At 33.7% G+C, this 18,300-nt stretch overlaps 1 protein-coding gene across 1 annotated transcript; it reads left to right on the top strand.

Annotated features, from left to right (window-relative positions):
- The first annotated feature begins 1,293 nt into the window (after positions 1–1,293).
- Positions 1,294–3,089, top strand: LOC108996133. Its single transcript, XM_018971899.1, has 3 exons — positions 1,294–1,884; positions 2,125–2,469; positions 2,649–3,089. Exons 1-3 carry the CDS (start codon positions 1,294–1,296, stop codon positions 3,087–3,089), a joined length of 1,377 nt encoding a protein of 458 aa, XP_018827444.1.
- Positions 3,090–18,300: the final 15,211 nt, after the last annotated feature.

Below are 18,300 nucleotides of genomic sequence, written 5' to 3'. Positions count from 1 at the left end.
AATGAAGCTTTTAGGAAAACTATGGCCCAAGTTTGGAGACTAGAGGGGTGGGTAAGGTTTAAGGAGTTGGGGGATCATCAATTTCTTATTGAATTTCAGTTCCTACTTGATAAAGATAAGGTGCTAAGTGGGAGGCCTTGGTTCTTTGACAGGAAGTTACTGACAGTTCAAGAAGTGGTTGACTCTGATGTTCTTAACTCTATACAGTTCAAACTTGAATCTTTTTGGGTCCAATTACACAACCTGCCTCTAGTAGCCATGTTTGAAGAATTAGGGAATCAATTTGGTGAAACTCTTGGACATGTTATCAAGGTAGATGTTGAATCTGATGATTCAGCATGGGGAAGATGTCTTAGAGTGAGAGTAGCTATTGATATCCATAAGCCCTTACTAAGAGGTCATTGGTTGAATTTTAATGGGCATCACTACTGGATCGCCTTCAAGTATGAGAGATTACAATCTTTTTGTTTCAATTGTGGTATATTATTTCATCAAGGAAAGGGTTGTAATAGGCCGATGAGTGAACAAATGAGAGAAGAAGTGTATAAACAGCAATTTGGCCCTTGGCTTCGTGCACAACCAATGAACACAAATATTTTTTTATCTAAGGAAGTATGGTGATGCAAATTTATTCAAATCAGTTTCAGTGGAGGTAGGAGACAGAGGCCAGTGTTGGTAAAGGGGATGAGGTTAAGGCAGACATGTTTGAAGTGATGGGGGTTCTAAGGAGGAAACGATAGAGTCTTCACAAAAACAGGCTATCAAACATGAGGATTCAGTGAGGAAGGGGGTACAATTGGCTGCTGAGAAAGGGAACATAGATAAAATAGGAATCCAAGAATCCAATCCTATTGTCAGTAACTATAAGGACAGTATGGGAGTTGGAATAGTTAATTTACTACATGTAGAGGACAAAAAAGGAAGCTCTTTGTTTAAGGAGACAGAAGAGTTACTACAAGATAGTCATGAGGGTGTTATGGAAATGGAAGTTTCTCATCCAGTTTTGTCTTCTTTCATCATATCTCAAGACACTGAGGATTCAGACCAGACAAACCCTGCTTTGAAATGGACTTTTTCTAAAGGGTCCACTTGGAAAAGAAAAGCCAGGGCACCAAAAGATAACCAGTCTATGGATTCTGAGAATGAGCCTCAAAGTAGTAATAAGAGAGATGGGAATACTCAGCTAAGTGATCTGCTCATAACTGGAAAAAAATAGAAAAGGGGTGACGTGTTGGAAAATTGCAGTTATGAAACTAGGTTGGTGGAGGCTGCTATGCAGCTCCACCAACAGCAATGATAAGCCTGAGTTGGAACTGTAGAGGGCTTGGGAACCCTCGTACAGTTCGAGAACTTCAGTTTTGGGTGAAGCCTAAGTGTCCTAATGTGGCTTTTCTAATGGAAACTAAGTGTGGAAGGAAGAAAGTTGAAGAAGTAAGAAAATTAGTGGGGTTTGATAGAAGTTTTGTAGTTGAGAGTAAAGGATTTAGTGGAGGGTTAGCTTTTTTGTGGAATAATACTGATGATTTTTCTTTAGATAACTACTCTCATAACCATATATCTTTGTCTGTTAAAAGTGAGGAGACCAATGAAGACATGTTGGTTACTGGTTTCTATGGACACCCTTCCACATCACAAAGGGAGAGTACTTGGCAGTTATTGAAAGTGCTTAAGCCTAACTCAGATAAATCTTGGATTTGCTTTAGGGATTTTAATGAAGTGATGCATCAACATGAGAAGCAAGGGGCAGCTCTAAGGCCTTACAACCAGATGGAAAGATTCAGGGAGGCAGTGGATTCTAGTGGTTTGAGTGATTTAGGGTATGATGGGACTAAGTATACTTGGAATAATGGCAGGGAGGGAGCCTATTTCACTAAGAAAAGATTGGTTTGAGTTCTTGGAAATGTCAACTGGATTAAACAATTTTCTGATCCTTGGGTTACTGCTCTTTCAGCACAATCTTCAAATCATCGCCCTTTAGTGTTTTCCATGGGAAATGAGAGGGAAAGGAGTAGAAATGAAGGAGGTGGCAGAACAAAGATCTTTAGATACGAGGCAAGTTGGGATTTAAGGGAAGACTGCAATGGAATCATTCATAATTGTTGGTCTCATATTGGTTCATGGCAGGGATCTCTTTTGAGGGGTGTTCACAATAAACTTCTAATCTGTAGGGACTCTTTAATTCAGTGGAAACATCTTTCTCTTGATAAATATAGGAGACAGGCCCAAGAAAAAATCAAGTTACTTTCTAATCTACAGAATGCTAATACTGGTGCCCTGACCAAGGAAGTGAAACAAGTGCAAAAGGAGATGGGTATTCAATTAGAAGAAGACAATGTAAGGTGGAGGCAAAGGGCAAAGCAGACATGGCTCAGAAAGGGAGATAGAAACACCAAATTTTTCCACAGAGTTGCTAATCAGAGAAGAAGGACTAATGAAATCCATAATATTGTGAAGGAAGATGGCAGTGTGGTTTGTAGCAGGAAAGACATTTCAGATACCTTCAAAATACATTATAATAATCTGTTTTCTTTTTCTCAACCAGATAAGGTTAATGAGTGCTTGATGTATGTAGAGAAGAGGATGGATGAGCACACAATCTGTTATCAAAGGTATTCACTGCTTCTGAGGTAAGGATAGCTTTATTTCAGATGAATCCATTAGGATCCCTGGGTCCTGATGGATTCCCAACTGTCTTTTACCATAATCATTGGGATATAGTGGGAGTTGATGTCACTCGAGCTGTTCTAGAGATTCTAAATTCTAATGGTGACATGTCATGCATAAATCAGACTTATATAGTTCTAATTCCCAAGGTGAAAAAGGCTCAAGTAGTAACTGATTTCAGACCTATTTCTTTATGCAATGTTATTTACAAAATTATCTCTAAAGTTCTAGCCAACAAACTCAAGCTCATATTGCCTCAGATCATATCTCCTACTCAAAGTGCATTTGTACCAGGTAGATTAATTCTTGATAATGTGATTATGGCTTTTGAGGCTATGCATTCCATGAGTAGTAAAGTCAAGGGGAGGCAAGGCTATATGTCTTTGAGACTAGACATGAGCAAAGCATATGATAGGGTGGAGTAGAGTTTTTTAAAAGTAGCTATGGATAATATGGGCTTCAGCTCTAAATGGATTGACTTGGTGATGGGGTGTATTTCTACTGTTTCTTATTCTATACTCATCAATGATGTTCCTCAACCATGGTTTCAACCCACAAGGGGACTGAGGTAGGGAGAGCCTTTGTCTCCCTATCTTTTTATCCTTGTTTCTAAAGTCTTGAGTTCAATCTTATTCCATGCTGAAGCTTCTAAGCAAATTCCTGGGTTCTACTTTGGCAGAAGCAATTTAAGTATTAACCATTTATTTTTTGTTGATGATAGTTTGCTCTTTTGTCGTGCAAATGGTGTAGAATGGGCTAAGCTAATATCTCTTCTCAATTTGTATGAAAGGGGCTCTGGTTAGAAACTAAAACTTCAATCTTTTTCAGTGCTAATACCAGGAGGGAAACTAGAGATTACATTTTGTCCATGGCTGAATTAAAGCTACCTCAAGCTATGAGAAATATCTTGGACTACCTGTTTTCATTGGCAGGTCAAGGATACAAGCTTTTAAAGGGATCTTGGATAGAGTAAAGGCTAGAGTTAGTAATTGGAAGAATAGGCTTCTATCTCAAGCTAGAAAAGAGATATTGCTCAAGACTATTATTCAAGCACTCCCTACCTACTGTATGGGAGTTTTTAAACTGCCCAAGGCTCTTAGCAGTGAACTTAATAGAGTCATGCACAATTTCTAGTGGGGACAACAAGAAAGGGAGAGGAAGACTCATTGGGTTTCTTGGTATCAAATGGGAAAAGCAAAATCTGTTGGAGGGTTGGGTTTCAGAGAATTTGAAAGCTTTAACACTGCTCTATTAGCTAAACAAGCTTGGAGAATTATACAAAAACCTCTGTCTTTGGCATCTCAGGTTCTTAAAGTGAAATACTTTCCTACAACAGAATTCATGAAGGCAAAGGTAGGTGGCACTCCATCATACATCTGGAGAAGCATTTGTTCAGCTAGACACTTGATTGAAAAGGGGTCCATTTGGAGAATTGGTAATGGCCAGAGTGCTTTCATTTGGCAGAATAGGTGGCTGCCTATTCCCACTAGTTATAAAGTCCAATCTGTTTCACAAATTCTACCTGTGGACGCCAAGGTAGCTTCTATTATCAACCATACAATGAAAGAATGGAAGAAGGTTTTGGTAAAAGAGATATTTGGAGAAGCTGAAGCTGATACTATCAATAAGATCTCAATCAGTTCCACTGGTGCATAGGATAAATTAATATGGGTAGGAATTGAAGATGGAGTTTTTACAGTGAAGAGTGCATACCATTTACAAAAGGAGCTAAATACACTAAGGTATAGTCAACCCTCTTCTGCTATTACAAACAAAATTGAGTGGACTAATTGTTGGAATTTTCAAATTCCAAATGCTGTAAAGACCTTTTTGTGGAGAGCTTGTCTTGAGTCATTACCTACAAGGTTTAATCTAGTTAAGAAGCAAATTTGTGAATCCTCTAAGTGCCCTATTTGCTTGAGTGAGGTTGAAAATGTGATCCATATTTTATGGAACTGCCCATCTGCTATGGACGTGTGGAGTCAAGGTCCAGCTGGTTTGCAGAAAAGCTTTATTAGACCTGGAAATTTTGGTGAATTAATTGAGGCTCTAATATCAACCTGTGATCAAGATACCATTGAATTATTTTCTTTTGCAGCAAGGAACATTTGGCATAGGAGGAACCTTTTTATTTTTGAGAATTCCTTTATTCATCCTTGTGAAGTGATGCAGACAGCCAATAAATCTTTAAAAGAATTCAAAGCTGCTGAACCCAAGCTTATTACATCTTCTCAAGGGATGATAGAAGAGGATTGGCTCTGGAAACCTCCTCCACCAGGTGTTACTAAGATCAATTGGGATGTACTAAGATCAATTGGGATGCAGGATTGAATGAAGGACAAGGCAAAGCTGGTTTTGATTTAGTAGCTCGTGATTCTCAAGGAAATGTGATAGCTTCCAAAAATTTTTTTGGGCCATGTTTGTTTTATCCTTTACTTGCAGAAGCTCAAGGTGCCTTGTATGCTGTCGATCTAGCTATAGAATTGGGATGCAGCTCTATTATTCTGGAGGGTGATTCTCTTTCAATTATCAAATGTTTAGAGCAACCAGTGGTTAGATGGGATCGGTTGGGGATGATTCTGAATGATACTAAGTCTAAACTCTCAGGTTTAGTTAGTTGGGAAGTTTTATTTGTTAAACGAGTGGCTAATGTTTATGCTCATCAACTTGCAAAAGCTGCAATATCAATTCCTGAGGATGTTGTTGCCTTGGTTGTTAGTCCAGAAAGTTTGTATTCTGTAACGTTTGATGATGTTTAATGAAGGTTATCTTTTCTCAAAAAAAAAAAGTACCTTGATCTAGAAAATTCAATGGATCAAGCAGTAGCCTGAACTATTTAATTATCATAAGTTATTATCATATTGTGACCAATTCATAATTTGACCATGTGGATATATAGTAGTTCTTATTAGACCGCTATCTTTTCTTCTACAATATATTAGATTTTTTAAGAAGTGATAATTCTAAAATTATTCTATTGAAAATTAAAGAAAAAAAAAACGAAGTTCTTATCAAAACTAGTGTTGAGTTTAGTAATTTTTTTCTTAGTTTTTATTTGTAGTAAGATTTTCATTCATATATGAAATCTTAACATTTTAGGACTTGCTTGGATACTAATTAAGAATATCTTAGAATATCTATAAATATTAATGAAATAATTTGTAAATAGTAGTAAAATAGTTTGAGAATATATAAAAATACCTAAGAACAGTTATTTTCGCAAACATGCCTTTAAATTTAATCAAACTAACAACATACACAATGTAATTCCATGCAAGACACTGATCTTTCACTACAACAAAACTGTTTATTTGCAGTCAGTTAGTTCTAGCGAAATGATTATTTATAATTAAAATGAGTCTGTTTTGATTACAAATAGTCTTTTTGTCGCAAAAAAATGGTTACAAATATCTGTTTTTCTTGTGGTGTTTGCTGATGTGCCACCTAAACTTGTGGTAAAAACAGAGGAATTTTTACTATGATTTTTCTACAAAGATGCATGGCCCCCTCTAACTAATACATGAGTACTACTACTTGGACCCATTCTATCCCTCTGTGAAACTTGTTATACACTTATACGTACACGTTTCGAGATTTTTGCATAATTTGGAAAGAAATAGATCAGACAAATGTAGGTCTCAATATTATATATTTTAAAGTAAATACAGTACTATAACTCACATATTATATGATCTCTAGCTCTCTTGATCAAATTATAAAAAGAACACAGACTTACATTTTGATCATACACATTAATTTCTTTTGTAACAAAGGAGTTGATAACATTAATGAAGATAACCTTTTAACTAAAATGATTGACTTAATCGGAACGATGATATCATCGTGATCAATATTTATGACTTTCGTTGGCTCGTAGTCATAAGTACTCTTTGAATAAAAGGATCACTAAGGATATAGTATATGTAAAAGAGAAATAATATTTACAATATTGAAATGTTTAAGTTCCGTATACTGTTTTTTTTAAAATGGTTAAATTTAGGATTTATATAAAAATAATAATTTTATTAATAGTTGACTATACTTTTTTTTTTTTTTTCAAAATAAAGTGCAAATGCCTTATGACTTGCACGTTTAAGTACTATATGAAACATTACTCTGTCGAAACATCATTAACTATTCCTTCGTTGCATGAGTTAATATTTTCAATATATAATTAATGATCATTATATTGATATTCAAATATTTATTTCTTTGTTAAAACCCTACCAAAATTAGTACTACTCCATATCATGTGGATGTAAGTGTTATTAACATAAAAGACAAGGCAGCAGAAAACTTACTTTGTGAAGAACCCAACGGCTACCTTCCATAAATAGAACCAACAGCTACAAGTAAGATTACGTCCATGAATTATGGAACAGCTAGCCCATCTCCATAAATCGTGCAACGGCTAATATCTTTATTATTTTGTAATTACTTTTATTACCGCATATAACGTAGGTCTCCAATCAGTACAAACTCTCATGTATTGATACAATATGTCAAGTATATAAATAAAATAGACTCTCAAAGACTCTCATGTCAGTTGAGGCATTTCAATGGCGCAACGAGCAAACCTGAACCCAGTCCTGCCTTCCTTCAATGGCACAAATCAGATCGATTGCTCCGAGAATGGATTATCGGGACATTATCTGAGAAAGCCCTTGACCTCGTTGTAGGCCTTGATTCTGCCCATCACGTTTGGGTGGCTCTCAAAGAGGCGTATGCTTATGATTTCCAAGAATGGGAATTCCACCTTACACAGCAGTTAACATACCTGGGCAAGGAACCATCGACGCCTCTTGGTGATCATCTTCGCACACTCAAAGGTTTGTGTGATAGCCTTGCTTCAATCGGTCGGCCCGTGCAAGACAAAATGAAAGTTTTCTCATTGCTGAATAGTCTTGGAGCCAAGTACGAGCCCTTCACGACGACGATGTTGAAAGCTCCCATGCCCTCCTACACCGAACTGATTCCTCCGCTCCAAGGGTATGAAATCCGCTCAACCCTTCATGATTCCACTAATAATTTTGCTTTCTATGGACAGAGACAATCGAACTCCACCAAAGATTACCATCGCCCACCTCAGTCTGATTACCGCAACAATAATCGATCTCAGAATCGATCTTCGAAAGGTCGAGGGTTTCAACCCTCTAACCAGCCGGTGAGGACCTCTGGTGATGGCACTCAAAACGTGCGTTTCGCACCAAATGGCAGTGGGCCTAACCCACGTGATACTGATGCCCGGCCCATTAACAAAGGCCACGACTCTCCCCATATTGAAAGCTGTCAAATTTGTGGAAAAAGAGGCCATGTAGCTCTTAAATGTTGGAATCGGTTCAATCACTCCTACCAACCTAACGATATTCCTCAGGCCCTTGCTGCAATGACTCTTGAGAATTTTTTTCATGATGTTGAATGGACGGTTGACATTGGTGCATCCGCTCATATGATCGGCGACCCAGGTATACTTGAAAATTTACGTCGCTATTTTGGTAATGATGTTGTTATTATTAGAGATGGTAGTTCTCATGCTATTACTCATACTGGTGATACTTATCTTGATAATGGCACCACTAAAATTAAATTATGTGATGTTTTATTAGTACCTGCATTGGCAAAAAATATTTTATCTATTGGACAACTTACCACTGATTATCGTTATAACTGCGAATTTTACGGTGTTGGTTTTGTTGTTAAGGAACGAGAGACCAACCGCGTCCTTTTGACCGAACGACGGAAGGGTAACCTCTATGTCGTTTCTCCTCCATATGAAGCTCACTTTTCCACACGATTCCGACGTGTCCCTGAAGATCTTTGGCACCAGCGCTTGGGACATCCTCAGGCATCTTCTTTACAAGTCTTAAAATCAAAATGACTTATTCAAGTTTCTAGCTCTAACAAAAATTCTTCTTTTTGTGACAGTTGCCAATTAGGCAAACTTTGCAAACTTCCTTTTTTACCTTCTAGCAATATTACTCATAATGCGTTTGATAAAATTTATTGTGATTTATGGGGTCCAGCTCCTGTAGTTTCCATTGGTAAATTTAATTATTATGCATGCTTAGTTGATGTATTTTCTAAATTTATGTGGCTTATTCCTTTATGCAAAAAATCTGATTTTTTTTCCTGCTTTATTACTTTTTGAAAAATATGTTGAGCGACAATTTTGCAAAAAAATTAAAATTTTCCAAACTGATGGGGGTGATGAATTTGCTAATATTCAATTTACATCCCATTTACAAAAATAAGGTATTATTCACCAGTATTCGTGTCCTCATACTCCTGAACAAAATGGTATGGTTGAACGACGTCACCGTACCAATCGTGAACTCGGGATGACCATGCTTTTTCATAGTAGCGTTCCAAAATGCCTCTGGGTTGAAGCCTTTGCCACTGCCACTTTTCTGATTAACCGGCTCCCTTCCACCACCATTGACTTACAGTTACCATTTTCCATCCTTCATGGTACCTATCCTGACTATAGTTCTTTACGTGTGTTTGGCTCAAAATGCTTTCCCTACACTTGGGATACGATAAAGAATAAATTTGATCCTAAAACCTTACCTTGTGTTTTTATGGGTTATAGTGATAAGCATCAAGATTACAAATGCTATCACCCTCCCTCTGGTCATACTTTCATCTCACGCCATGTTGTGTTTAATGAGTCCACCTTTCCGTTTAAACAGCCTGGTAACCTTCACCTACCGAGTCAGTTCTTTCCACCTTTGATACGTGGATTACTCCTCCTACCCCTTTCTCCAACTCCACCATACCTGACGTTGGTCCTGAACCTTCCTCATCCACCATAGCGGCGGATATTCCTCTTCCATCTCTATCCACTTCAGACCCTTCTCCTGCACCTGCTCCACCCTTCATTAGTGCCAGTAGACTACCTATATCTCCATCATCATCATCTGATACTGCCATGACTGCGCCCCTACTTCACACTAACCCTCCCACCATTTCTTCAGTGACCCTTGCTACTACCGTTGTCACACGGTCCAAGTCCGGTATTTGTAAGCCTAACCCCAAATATGCTCTCTTGCATGACCTGGTTTCCATTCCGACTGAGCCCAAATCCATTCGCTCTGCTCTCAAACATCCTGGTTGGTTACAAGTTATGCATGATGAATTACAAGCCTTACATGTGAATAACACTTGGACTCTTGTCCCTCATGATTCCACTATGTCTATTATAGGTTGTAAATGGATTTTCAAAAGCAAACTCAAAGCTGATGGCTCCCTGGATCGGTTAAAAGCTCGTTTAGTAGCTAAAGGTTTTCATCAAGAAGATGGCATAAATTACCATGAGACATTCTCCCTTGTTATCAAACCCAGTACTATCCGCATTGTAATCACCCTTGCTCTCATCAACCGCTGGAGTATTCGACAGTTGGATGTTAAAAATGCATTTCTTCACGATGATCTTCAGGAATTTATTTACATGGAACAACCTCCAGGTTTTATTCATCCAACTCATTCTTCTTATGTTTGCAAATTAAATAAAGCTCTTTATTGTCTCAAACAGGCTCCCCGGGCTTGGTTTGACAAATTTAGCATTTTTTTATTAACTTATGGCTCTCTTTGTAGCACTGCTGATTCTTCATTATTTGTTTGTCACTCCCCGCGTGGTACTCTTATTTTACCCTTGTATGTTGATGATATTTTATTAACTGGCTCCTCTACTGAGTATCTTCTTTAAATTCCATTCTTCATAGTCAATTTGCCATGAAAGACCTTGGTTCTCTTCATTATTTCCTTGGTATCTAAATCAATCCAACCACTGAGGCCTTATCCTCTCTCAAACCAAATATGCCATTGATATTCTAGAACGAGATCAGATGCATGACTGTAAACCTATGAACACTCCCATGATGCCAAAGACCAAAGGACTTACCTCTTAGACACTGTTCTCCGACCCTACTCACTACCGCAGTATTGTTGGTGCACTCCAATACCTTACCCTTACTTGTCCTGACCTTTCTTACAGTGTTAACTTTGTTTCTCAATTTATGCATTCACCTACTGAAGCAAATTATAAAATGGTCAAGCGCATTCTTTGATATTTGAAAGGCACTGTAGACCTTGGTCTTCATTTTAGTTCCCATTTTACACTTGATCTATGTCTTTTCTGATGCAGATTGGCCAGGTTGTCCTATTACCAGGCACTCCACCACTGGCTACTGTGTCTTTCTTGGAAGCAACTGTATCTCTTGGTCTACAAAAAAACAACACACAGTCTCTCGATCCAGCTCCGAAGCTGAGTACCGAGCCATGGCCCATACAACTACCGAGCTAACTTGGATATCGTTCTTATTACGTGATCTGAGCATTCACCTCACCTCCACTCCGTTGCTACTCTGGGATAATATTAGTGCTCTTTACATGACTGTTAACCCTGTCTTTCATGCACGGAGCAAACAAATTGAAATTGATTATTACTATGTTCGTGAACGTGTCGCTCTTGGACTTCTTCACACACGGCATGTCTCGGCATCTCATCAAATTGTCAATATTTTTACCAAGCCCCTTGGCCGATCTGCTCTTATTGATCTTCAGACCAAACTTGGCATCGTCCCTCAGCACAGTTTGCGGGGGCATATTAACTTAAAAGACAAGGCAGCAGAAAACTTACCTTGTGAAGAACCCAACGGCTACCTTCCATACACAGAACCAACGACTACAAGCAAGATTACGTCCATGAATTATGGAACAGCCAGCCCATCTCCATAAATCGTGCAACGGCTAACATCTTTATTATTTTGTAATTACTTTCCATTACTGCATATACCGTAGGTCTCCAATCAGTACAAACTCTCATGTATTGATACAATATGTCAAGTATATAAATAAAATAGACTCTCAAAGACTCTCACGTCAGTTGAGGCATTTCATCAAGCACTTTTTGTTCACTATTTTTAAGTGTAACACGAGTAGGGGTGAATTCAGTACTGTCTGGTCAGTCCATATTAGTTTTTTTTATGGACCGGACTGAATATCTTTGATCTAGGGTTTTTCCACCCTGGACCGGACCGAACCCCCAAAGGGAACAGTTCGGTTTAGTCCGGTCGTTCCATTCTGTCCATATTGATTTTGCTTTTGTAGATAAAAGAGAAAACCCATCTCCAGATGAAAGAGAAAGGCACCCTGCATGATCACAATGTCAAATTCGTTAAATAAAAAATTGATATAAAATCAAATTAAAGTTAAATAAAAATATTAATATTTTTTTATTATTAACTTAAGATTTTATAAAAATTTGATATACATATTTTGAGTTTATAATATTTTTTATATAATTTTATTTTATAAAAATATTGTCATCTTGTAATATTATTATGAATTATATGATAAAAAAAATGGGTATTTAATTTAAAAAATTATTATTTATTTATAAATATATTTATAAATAAAATAAAATTATTATAAATACTATGCAATCATTTGTGAGACTTACATTTATCTCTTCTCAAACAACTTAAAACGGCAATTTCATCTCACTTTCAATTCGAACACAATTTTTAAAAATCATCTCAACTCATATCAACTCATAAATTTTATTATTATTCATAAGTCATTTTAACTCATCTTATCTCATCTCATTTTTCAATCCAAACGGACTATACAAAAAAAGAAATCATACACTCAAAATATGGGCCAAGCAAGATTGTTAGCAAAATATGGGTCCATTGCTATGAAATATTGTTAGAACGTTGCTTCACTTGATATAACAAGCACGCCCATTGCTACGTTGCCTCTTAAGTCTTAAGAGTCGTTATAAAATATTTGGGATTGGTTTGGATAGCGAGATATTTTTATTTTATTTTATTTCATTTTATTTTAATATTTAGACATTATAAATATAAATATTTTTTTCATTTCAAATTTTTAATATTTTTATCTAATCATTATCTAATTATTATAAATTTCTTAAACTTCCAAACAAAACACAAAAAATATTAATTAAACTTTTTCAAATTTCAAAATAAAAATTATATTAAAAAATTATATTTTGATAATATTTTAACTTTATAATATTTTTATACAATTTTTTCTCTTTCCTTTCTCAAAACTCCATAAAATATTTTAACTTAACTTATTTCTAATTTATCTTAACTCAAATATCTCACTATTATTTATAAATTATTTTAACTCATTTTATATGTACTCACTATTCAAAATATTTAAATAGTAGTTTTTATCGAGTAGTCGTGATGTTGCTCTATTTCAGACTTGACACATTAATGTATTGTTAAATTTTAGGTTAAGAGTTGGCACGGGCTAAGCTCCCACTAACATAAGCTCAATATATATATATATATATATATATATATATATATAGTGTAACACGTGATAATTGATTTTATTTCGTTGTTATCATGATTGGTTTTCTTCACATGCATGCAAGGCTTTTATTCCATCAAATTGGGATTCGAGATGTCCGACCTTAAAAAAAATAATAATTATAGTCATTATGGTCTTATATTATTCGCATTCAATGCCTTTTTAACATGTCAATTCTTACTTTGTTTTCATGAGAACCGAACCATTTTCCTCTATGTTAATGGCTTTGCAAGTTGCAGAAGATACGATTGATTAAAAGAAGATACAATTGATTAAAATATCTCTCTCTATATATAATGAGGAGCACCATGTTTTGTAAAACAAGACTAGTGTTCTGTGGTTTTCGAAGGCAGTCTCTCGTTTTCATTCAATGAATCTGGCCGTCTACTTTCGGTAGTTGGGCACGTGCAAGGCCACTAGCCCGATTGTAAGCAAAATAAACTCTGTTTGACTACTTACTTTATGATCTTATCTTCATGTCTTGAAAAATACCAAATTAGAGGACTTGTTTGTGGGTCCAACAGTAATTATCTTAATCCTCCTGAGCAGCGCGCATGTGATGAGATGACTAGAGTTTGATGAGATTTTGAGCTGATGATAAATCATGGATGATGATGTTCTTGGGGTACAGAATCAATTATCTCTAAACAACACTACTGCTATAGCTAGCTTCTTCTTACGTATTTGGTAAATATATATTGAACATCAAAGATCAGTTAAAAATAGAACAAGTCGAGTCTCAAAATGTACACACAGAAACTGAACAATATTATAGATACGTTGATTACCAGAAAACAAAAGCACAACGTACAAACAAAGGTTCACATGATGATGAGAAAGCATACAAGTCTAAGCAAACTAGCTAGATAGCTCCTGATGATCTGATATCTACCTTAATTTCTCAAACTCTATTATGGTTTGGAGATCATTAATTAAGGTATATATAGAATGATCATCTTCTCGATCGTATCAGCAGTGGCCGACACACACACACACATGCATATTTATATTTACATCACTACGACATTAAAAAGCAACAGATGACACCCATGATAACATCCATCATATTAACATGATCCCCATGAACCCTAAATTAACCCAGAACGTACACACAGCAAATGGGGAGATCCCCATCAATTATTTTTTGGAAGAGGAATTAGAAGTGGACTTGGAACCCCCATTAAAGATACCAGCCAGGATCTTGCCTCGCGGTGGTGGCTGGTTTCCAAATGAAGGGGATGGGTGGAGCACTTTCTTTTGGCTGGAATCTTGGTTGCCGCCATTCCCACTCATGTTGAAAGTACTCCTTCTATCTGTTTTCAGCTCCTGAAGGGTTTGAGTGCCGCCATTCACTGGACACAGAGGCAGATCTTATAGCGTTGGAAAAGGTAGCTTTGCAGTCTAGCTAGGTAGGACGCAATGTGACGGTAGCAGCAACTTGGTTTGCCACGCAATGGGTATACCGTCATGCCTTACGTTAAAAAGAAAAAGTTAATTAAAATATTATTTTTTAATATCATTACTTAATTTAGTATTTAAAAAAATTAAATTATTTATTATATTTTATATAAAAATTTTAAAAGAATTATACTGATGAAATGAGATACTATACCTAATCTTAGACAAATTTTTCATATTGAAATAAAATAGGAACAATCTAAAAATATTACTGTCATATAATTTACAGACTTATTAACTTGATAATTGTAGCAAATAATTGAAATTGTAGAACACAGAAATACCATATTTAAAAATCTGAAAATATGAATTTTTATTTTCTAAAGAAGTAACCTGTTTGATAAAATTCTATTTTAATTTCTTGGTGGATTTTCTAAAATATCAATTAATTTCTAGATGAACTAGTTTATTTAATTCTTCAAGTAGTACTGATCTATATATATATATATATATATATATGACATGGCCTGGATAATATATATTAATATATGATTTGTATCCACAAAAACTTAGATATGACCCTTAGGGCAGGTTTGGGGTACAAGATAAAATATAAAATTTTCATCTCATCATTACACATTTTTCAAATTCTTATACAAAATATAATAAACAATTCAACTTTTTCAAATCTCAATACACATTTTTCAAATTCTAAAATAATAATAATATTAAAACATAATATTTTAAATTTCAAAATAAAACATAAAATTCTTATCTCACCCCCTAAACCTCCCCTTAACCAAAGAAAATAATCGAAATTCCCGCTGACAATGATCTGAATAATTCAAACCAAACCCCAAAATTCCAAAGAAAATCATTTTCAAGGAGTACCACCCATTGGTCCAAATCATTGATGTCCTTTTAATAATATCCATAAGTATATTATAAAATCATCAATCATGTCCATAAGTATATTATAAAATCATCAATCATGTGGTGTGTGACCAAAGCTTAAAAGTACCTTGATCTAGAAAATTCAATAGATCAAGCAGCAGCCTGTACTATTTAATTATCATAAGTTATTATCATATTGTGACCAATTTATAATTTGAGCACGTGGATATATACCAGTTCTTATTTGACCACTATATCAAATCTTAAGCTTTTAGGGCTTGTTTGGATACTGATTAAGAATATCTCATAATATTTATAAATAGTAATGAAATAATTTGTGAATAATAATAAATAATAATAAAATAATTTAAAAATATATAAAAATACCTAAGAACAATTATGATCTCAAAGATGGCCTTAATTTTAATCAAACTAACAACATATACAATGTAATTCCAAAACTAAGGATATAGGTATATGTTAAAGAGAAATGATATTTATAATACTTAATATGTAAATCTCGTGTATTTTTTTTAATCATGAACTCTATTTTTTTTTAAATAAATACACATGACTTATACGTTTTAAAACTATATTTAACATTAATTTACATCAAAACATCATTAACTATTCTTCAGTTACAAGAATTAAAGTTGTCAATATATAATTAATGATCATTAACTATTGACGGCTGTAAATATCATTTTTAAAGTTACATAAAATGATATTTATCAAAATATTTATTTCTTTCAAATATTTTTATGAGTGAATATTATTAAAAAAAGGGAAAACAAAAAGGCAAACAGATTAGCCATCACTCATGAGACAGCGACATCTCATCTAACCGGCATGCTGAGGCCTCTCGATCATCTCCAATTATATTATTCGTGGATCCAGCTTGCGTCCTCTGCAAAAATAACTTACAAAGATCAACCCAATATTACTAATTACATGTTGATCAACAACTCGAATCACTAAAATATCCTTCTATTTATTTATTATTTTCTTTTCTCCACAGTGGACCAGTGGCACGCCATGCCACTCATTTTAGTCAAATTAAAATCCTCCACGCTGCCACTTTGGACTGACAACTCATCTCACAATTATTTATTATTATTTATAAATTTTAATTCATAAATTTTATTATTATTTATAAATTATCTCAATTCATTTTATTTTATCTCATCTCTAAATTTAAATTTTTTCAAAACACATTTTATCAACTATGACGTTTTCAATAAAAAATTAAATTATTTTTTTATCCATTAAACACACTAATAATTAAAAAATAATAATCTATTTATCCATTAGATATGATAACTAGTATCAAAGATATTTATATTTCTTTGTTTTTTAACATTTATAATAAATAATATATTACATAGAGTGGATGAAATATTTTGGATACGAGAGTAAAATTATTGTAAGTGAAAGCGTGGAATGATTTGATTGAAGGGTAGTGATAGGGTTACTATTCTATTACTATCCATTTACTACTCATACACATTTTAAGTTTTTTTTATTATTTTTTTAAATATTTTTTTAACATCTTTAATCATTAAAAAAAATTAAAAATATATATAATTTTATTAATACTCATTTTCTTAATTATTAAATAAAATTAAAAATTAAAAAAAATAATAATAATAAAATAACAACCCTATCATTACACTTGATTGAAATTATTTCAATGGTACACCGCAGTGCGAGACAAGATAAAGAGGTACGGTTTGTCAAGAAGCAATACTGGCTATTAAATTTTATAACAGGAGATGTCCCACCGTACGTTACTTGTTCATGTATATCTGTCTAACGAATCTTTGCGCACACAAACAAATACACATCATAATTATATATTCTTCAAATATAAAAAATTTCACAATTTTCACACACCACATTTTTTTAAATTATTATTAATTTTTTTTATCAAATATTTAATATTTAAATAATAAATAAAAGAATTAAATTAATTTTAAAAAAAATTTTAAAAATGTGATGTATAAAAATTAGTGAAATTGTGTAACATTGCCCTTCAAATATATTTTATTCACATGATTCGACTCTTCCAAATACGATCCAAAGTCTACAAACTAAAACACCCTCCAAAATTTTTCTCCTTTCTTTTTTTTTTTTTTTTTTTTTTCTGCTTTGGAAAATAAATGTGAGAAAAATATGAAGGAAAACATTTTGATCTATAGAGAATGGGTCCATCCTGCAATGCCATGACCGTGCCAGTATTAATATCAACTAAAAAACTCAATAACAATCATACTAATAATAAGAGATAATTCAAGGCAAGAGCTTCATAGCCTAATGTTATATAGTCTTATTTTTTAAATGGAAAATCTAGATTTTAACCTCCTCCGTTTTATTTTTTATTTTTTAAAAAAACAATCTAAATATGAAATAAATTTTTAAGAAAAATAATAGAGATCCTGCTGGAGGATCCCTTTATTTATCCTATTCTATTTTTTTTATTTTTTAGTTTTTTTATATAGTAATTAAGAAAATATTTAAATATATTTTTTTTACATTATTTTTTTTAACATTTTTAATTATTTTTTTTTAAAAAATCATAATATTATTAAATAATATTTTTGTAATCACTACATAAAAGAAAAAAAAAAGAAACAAAAAAAAAAAGAAAAGAAACGGGATGCTTAACGGATTCCTGGCATTGCCCATTAGTGAGAGCATTGGCAATGGACTAGCCATTGCCAAGTCTAAAATTTGGCTAAAATCTTACATTTTGGCTATTGTATTAACTTTTGACTATCTAAGTCCACATTGGACTAGTCATTTTAAAGTCAAAATAATATTATTATATTATATATTTTAATAATATTTGACAAATTTTTTTTTTCATATTTTGTAAATATACTTCATATATTTTAATAATATTTGATAAAAAAAAATTATACAACAATTCTTGAAACCAACAAATTAATTTTTGCTAACCTTTTTTTTTTGCTATTTATATTTTTATATTGTGTATTA

Source organism: Juglans regia, chromosome 1 (assembly GCF_001411555.2).
Source record: "Juglans regia cultivar Chandler chromosome 1, Walnut 2.0, whole genome shotgun sequence".
NCBI classification, from domain to species: Eukaryota; Viridiplantae; Streptophyta; class Magnoliopsida; order Fagales; family Juglandaceae; genus Juglans; species Juglans regia.
Note: the sequence above shows the minus strand (reverse complement) of the source record. Positions and strands in the feature narration are given on the sequence as shown.

What these genes read in the sequence shown, in the direction of transcription:
- LOC108996133 (XM_018971899.1), top strand. Translation starts at nt 1,294, where the DNA reads ATGATAAGCCTGAGTTGGAACTGTAGAGGGCTTGGGAACCCTCGTACA. An exon ending in ATTTCACTAAGAAAAGATTG is followed by an intron (nt 1,885 to 2,124) that starts GTTTGAGTTCTT and finishes GGTTCATGGCAG; the next exon opens with GGATCTCTTTTGAGGGGTGT. An exon ending in TGAAGGAAGATGGCAGTGTG is followed by an intron (nt 2,470 to 2,648) that starts GTTTGTAGCAGG and finishes GCTTTATTTCAG; the next exon opens with ATGAATCCATTAGGATCCCT.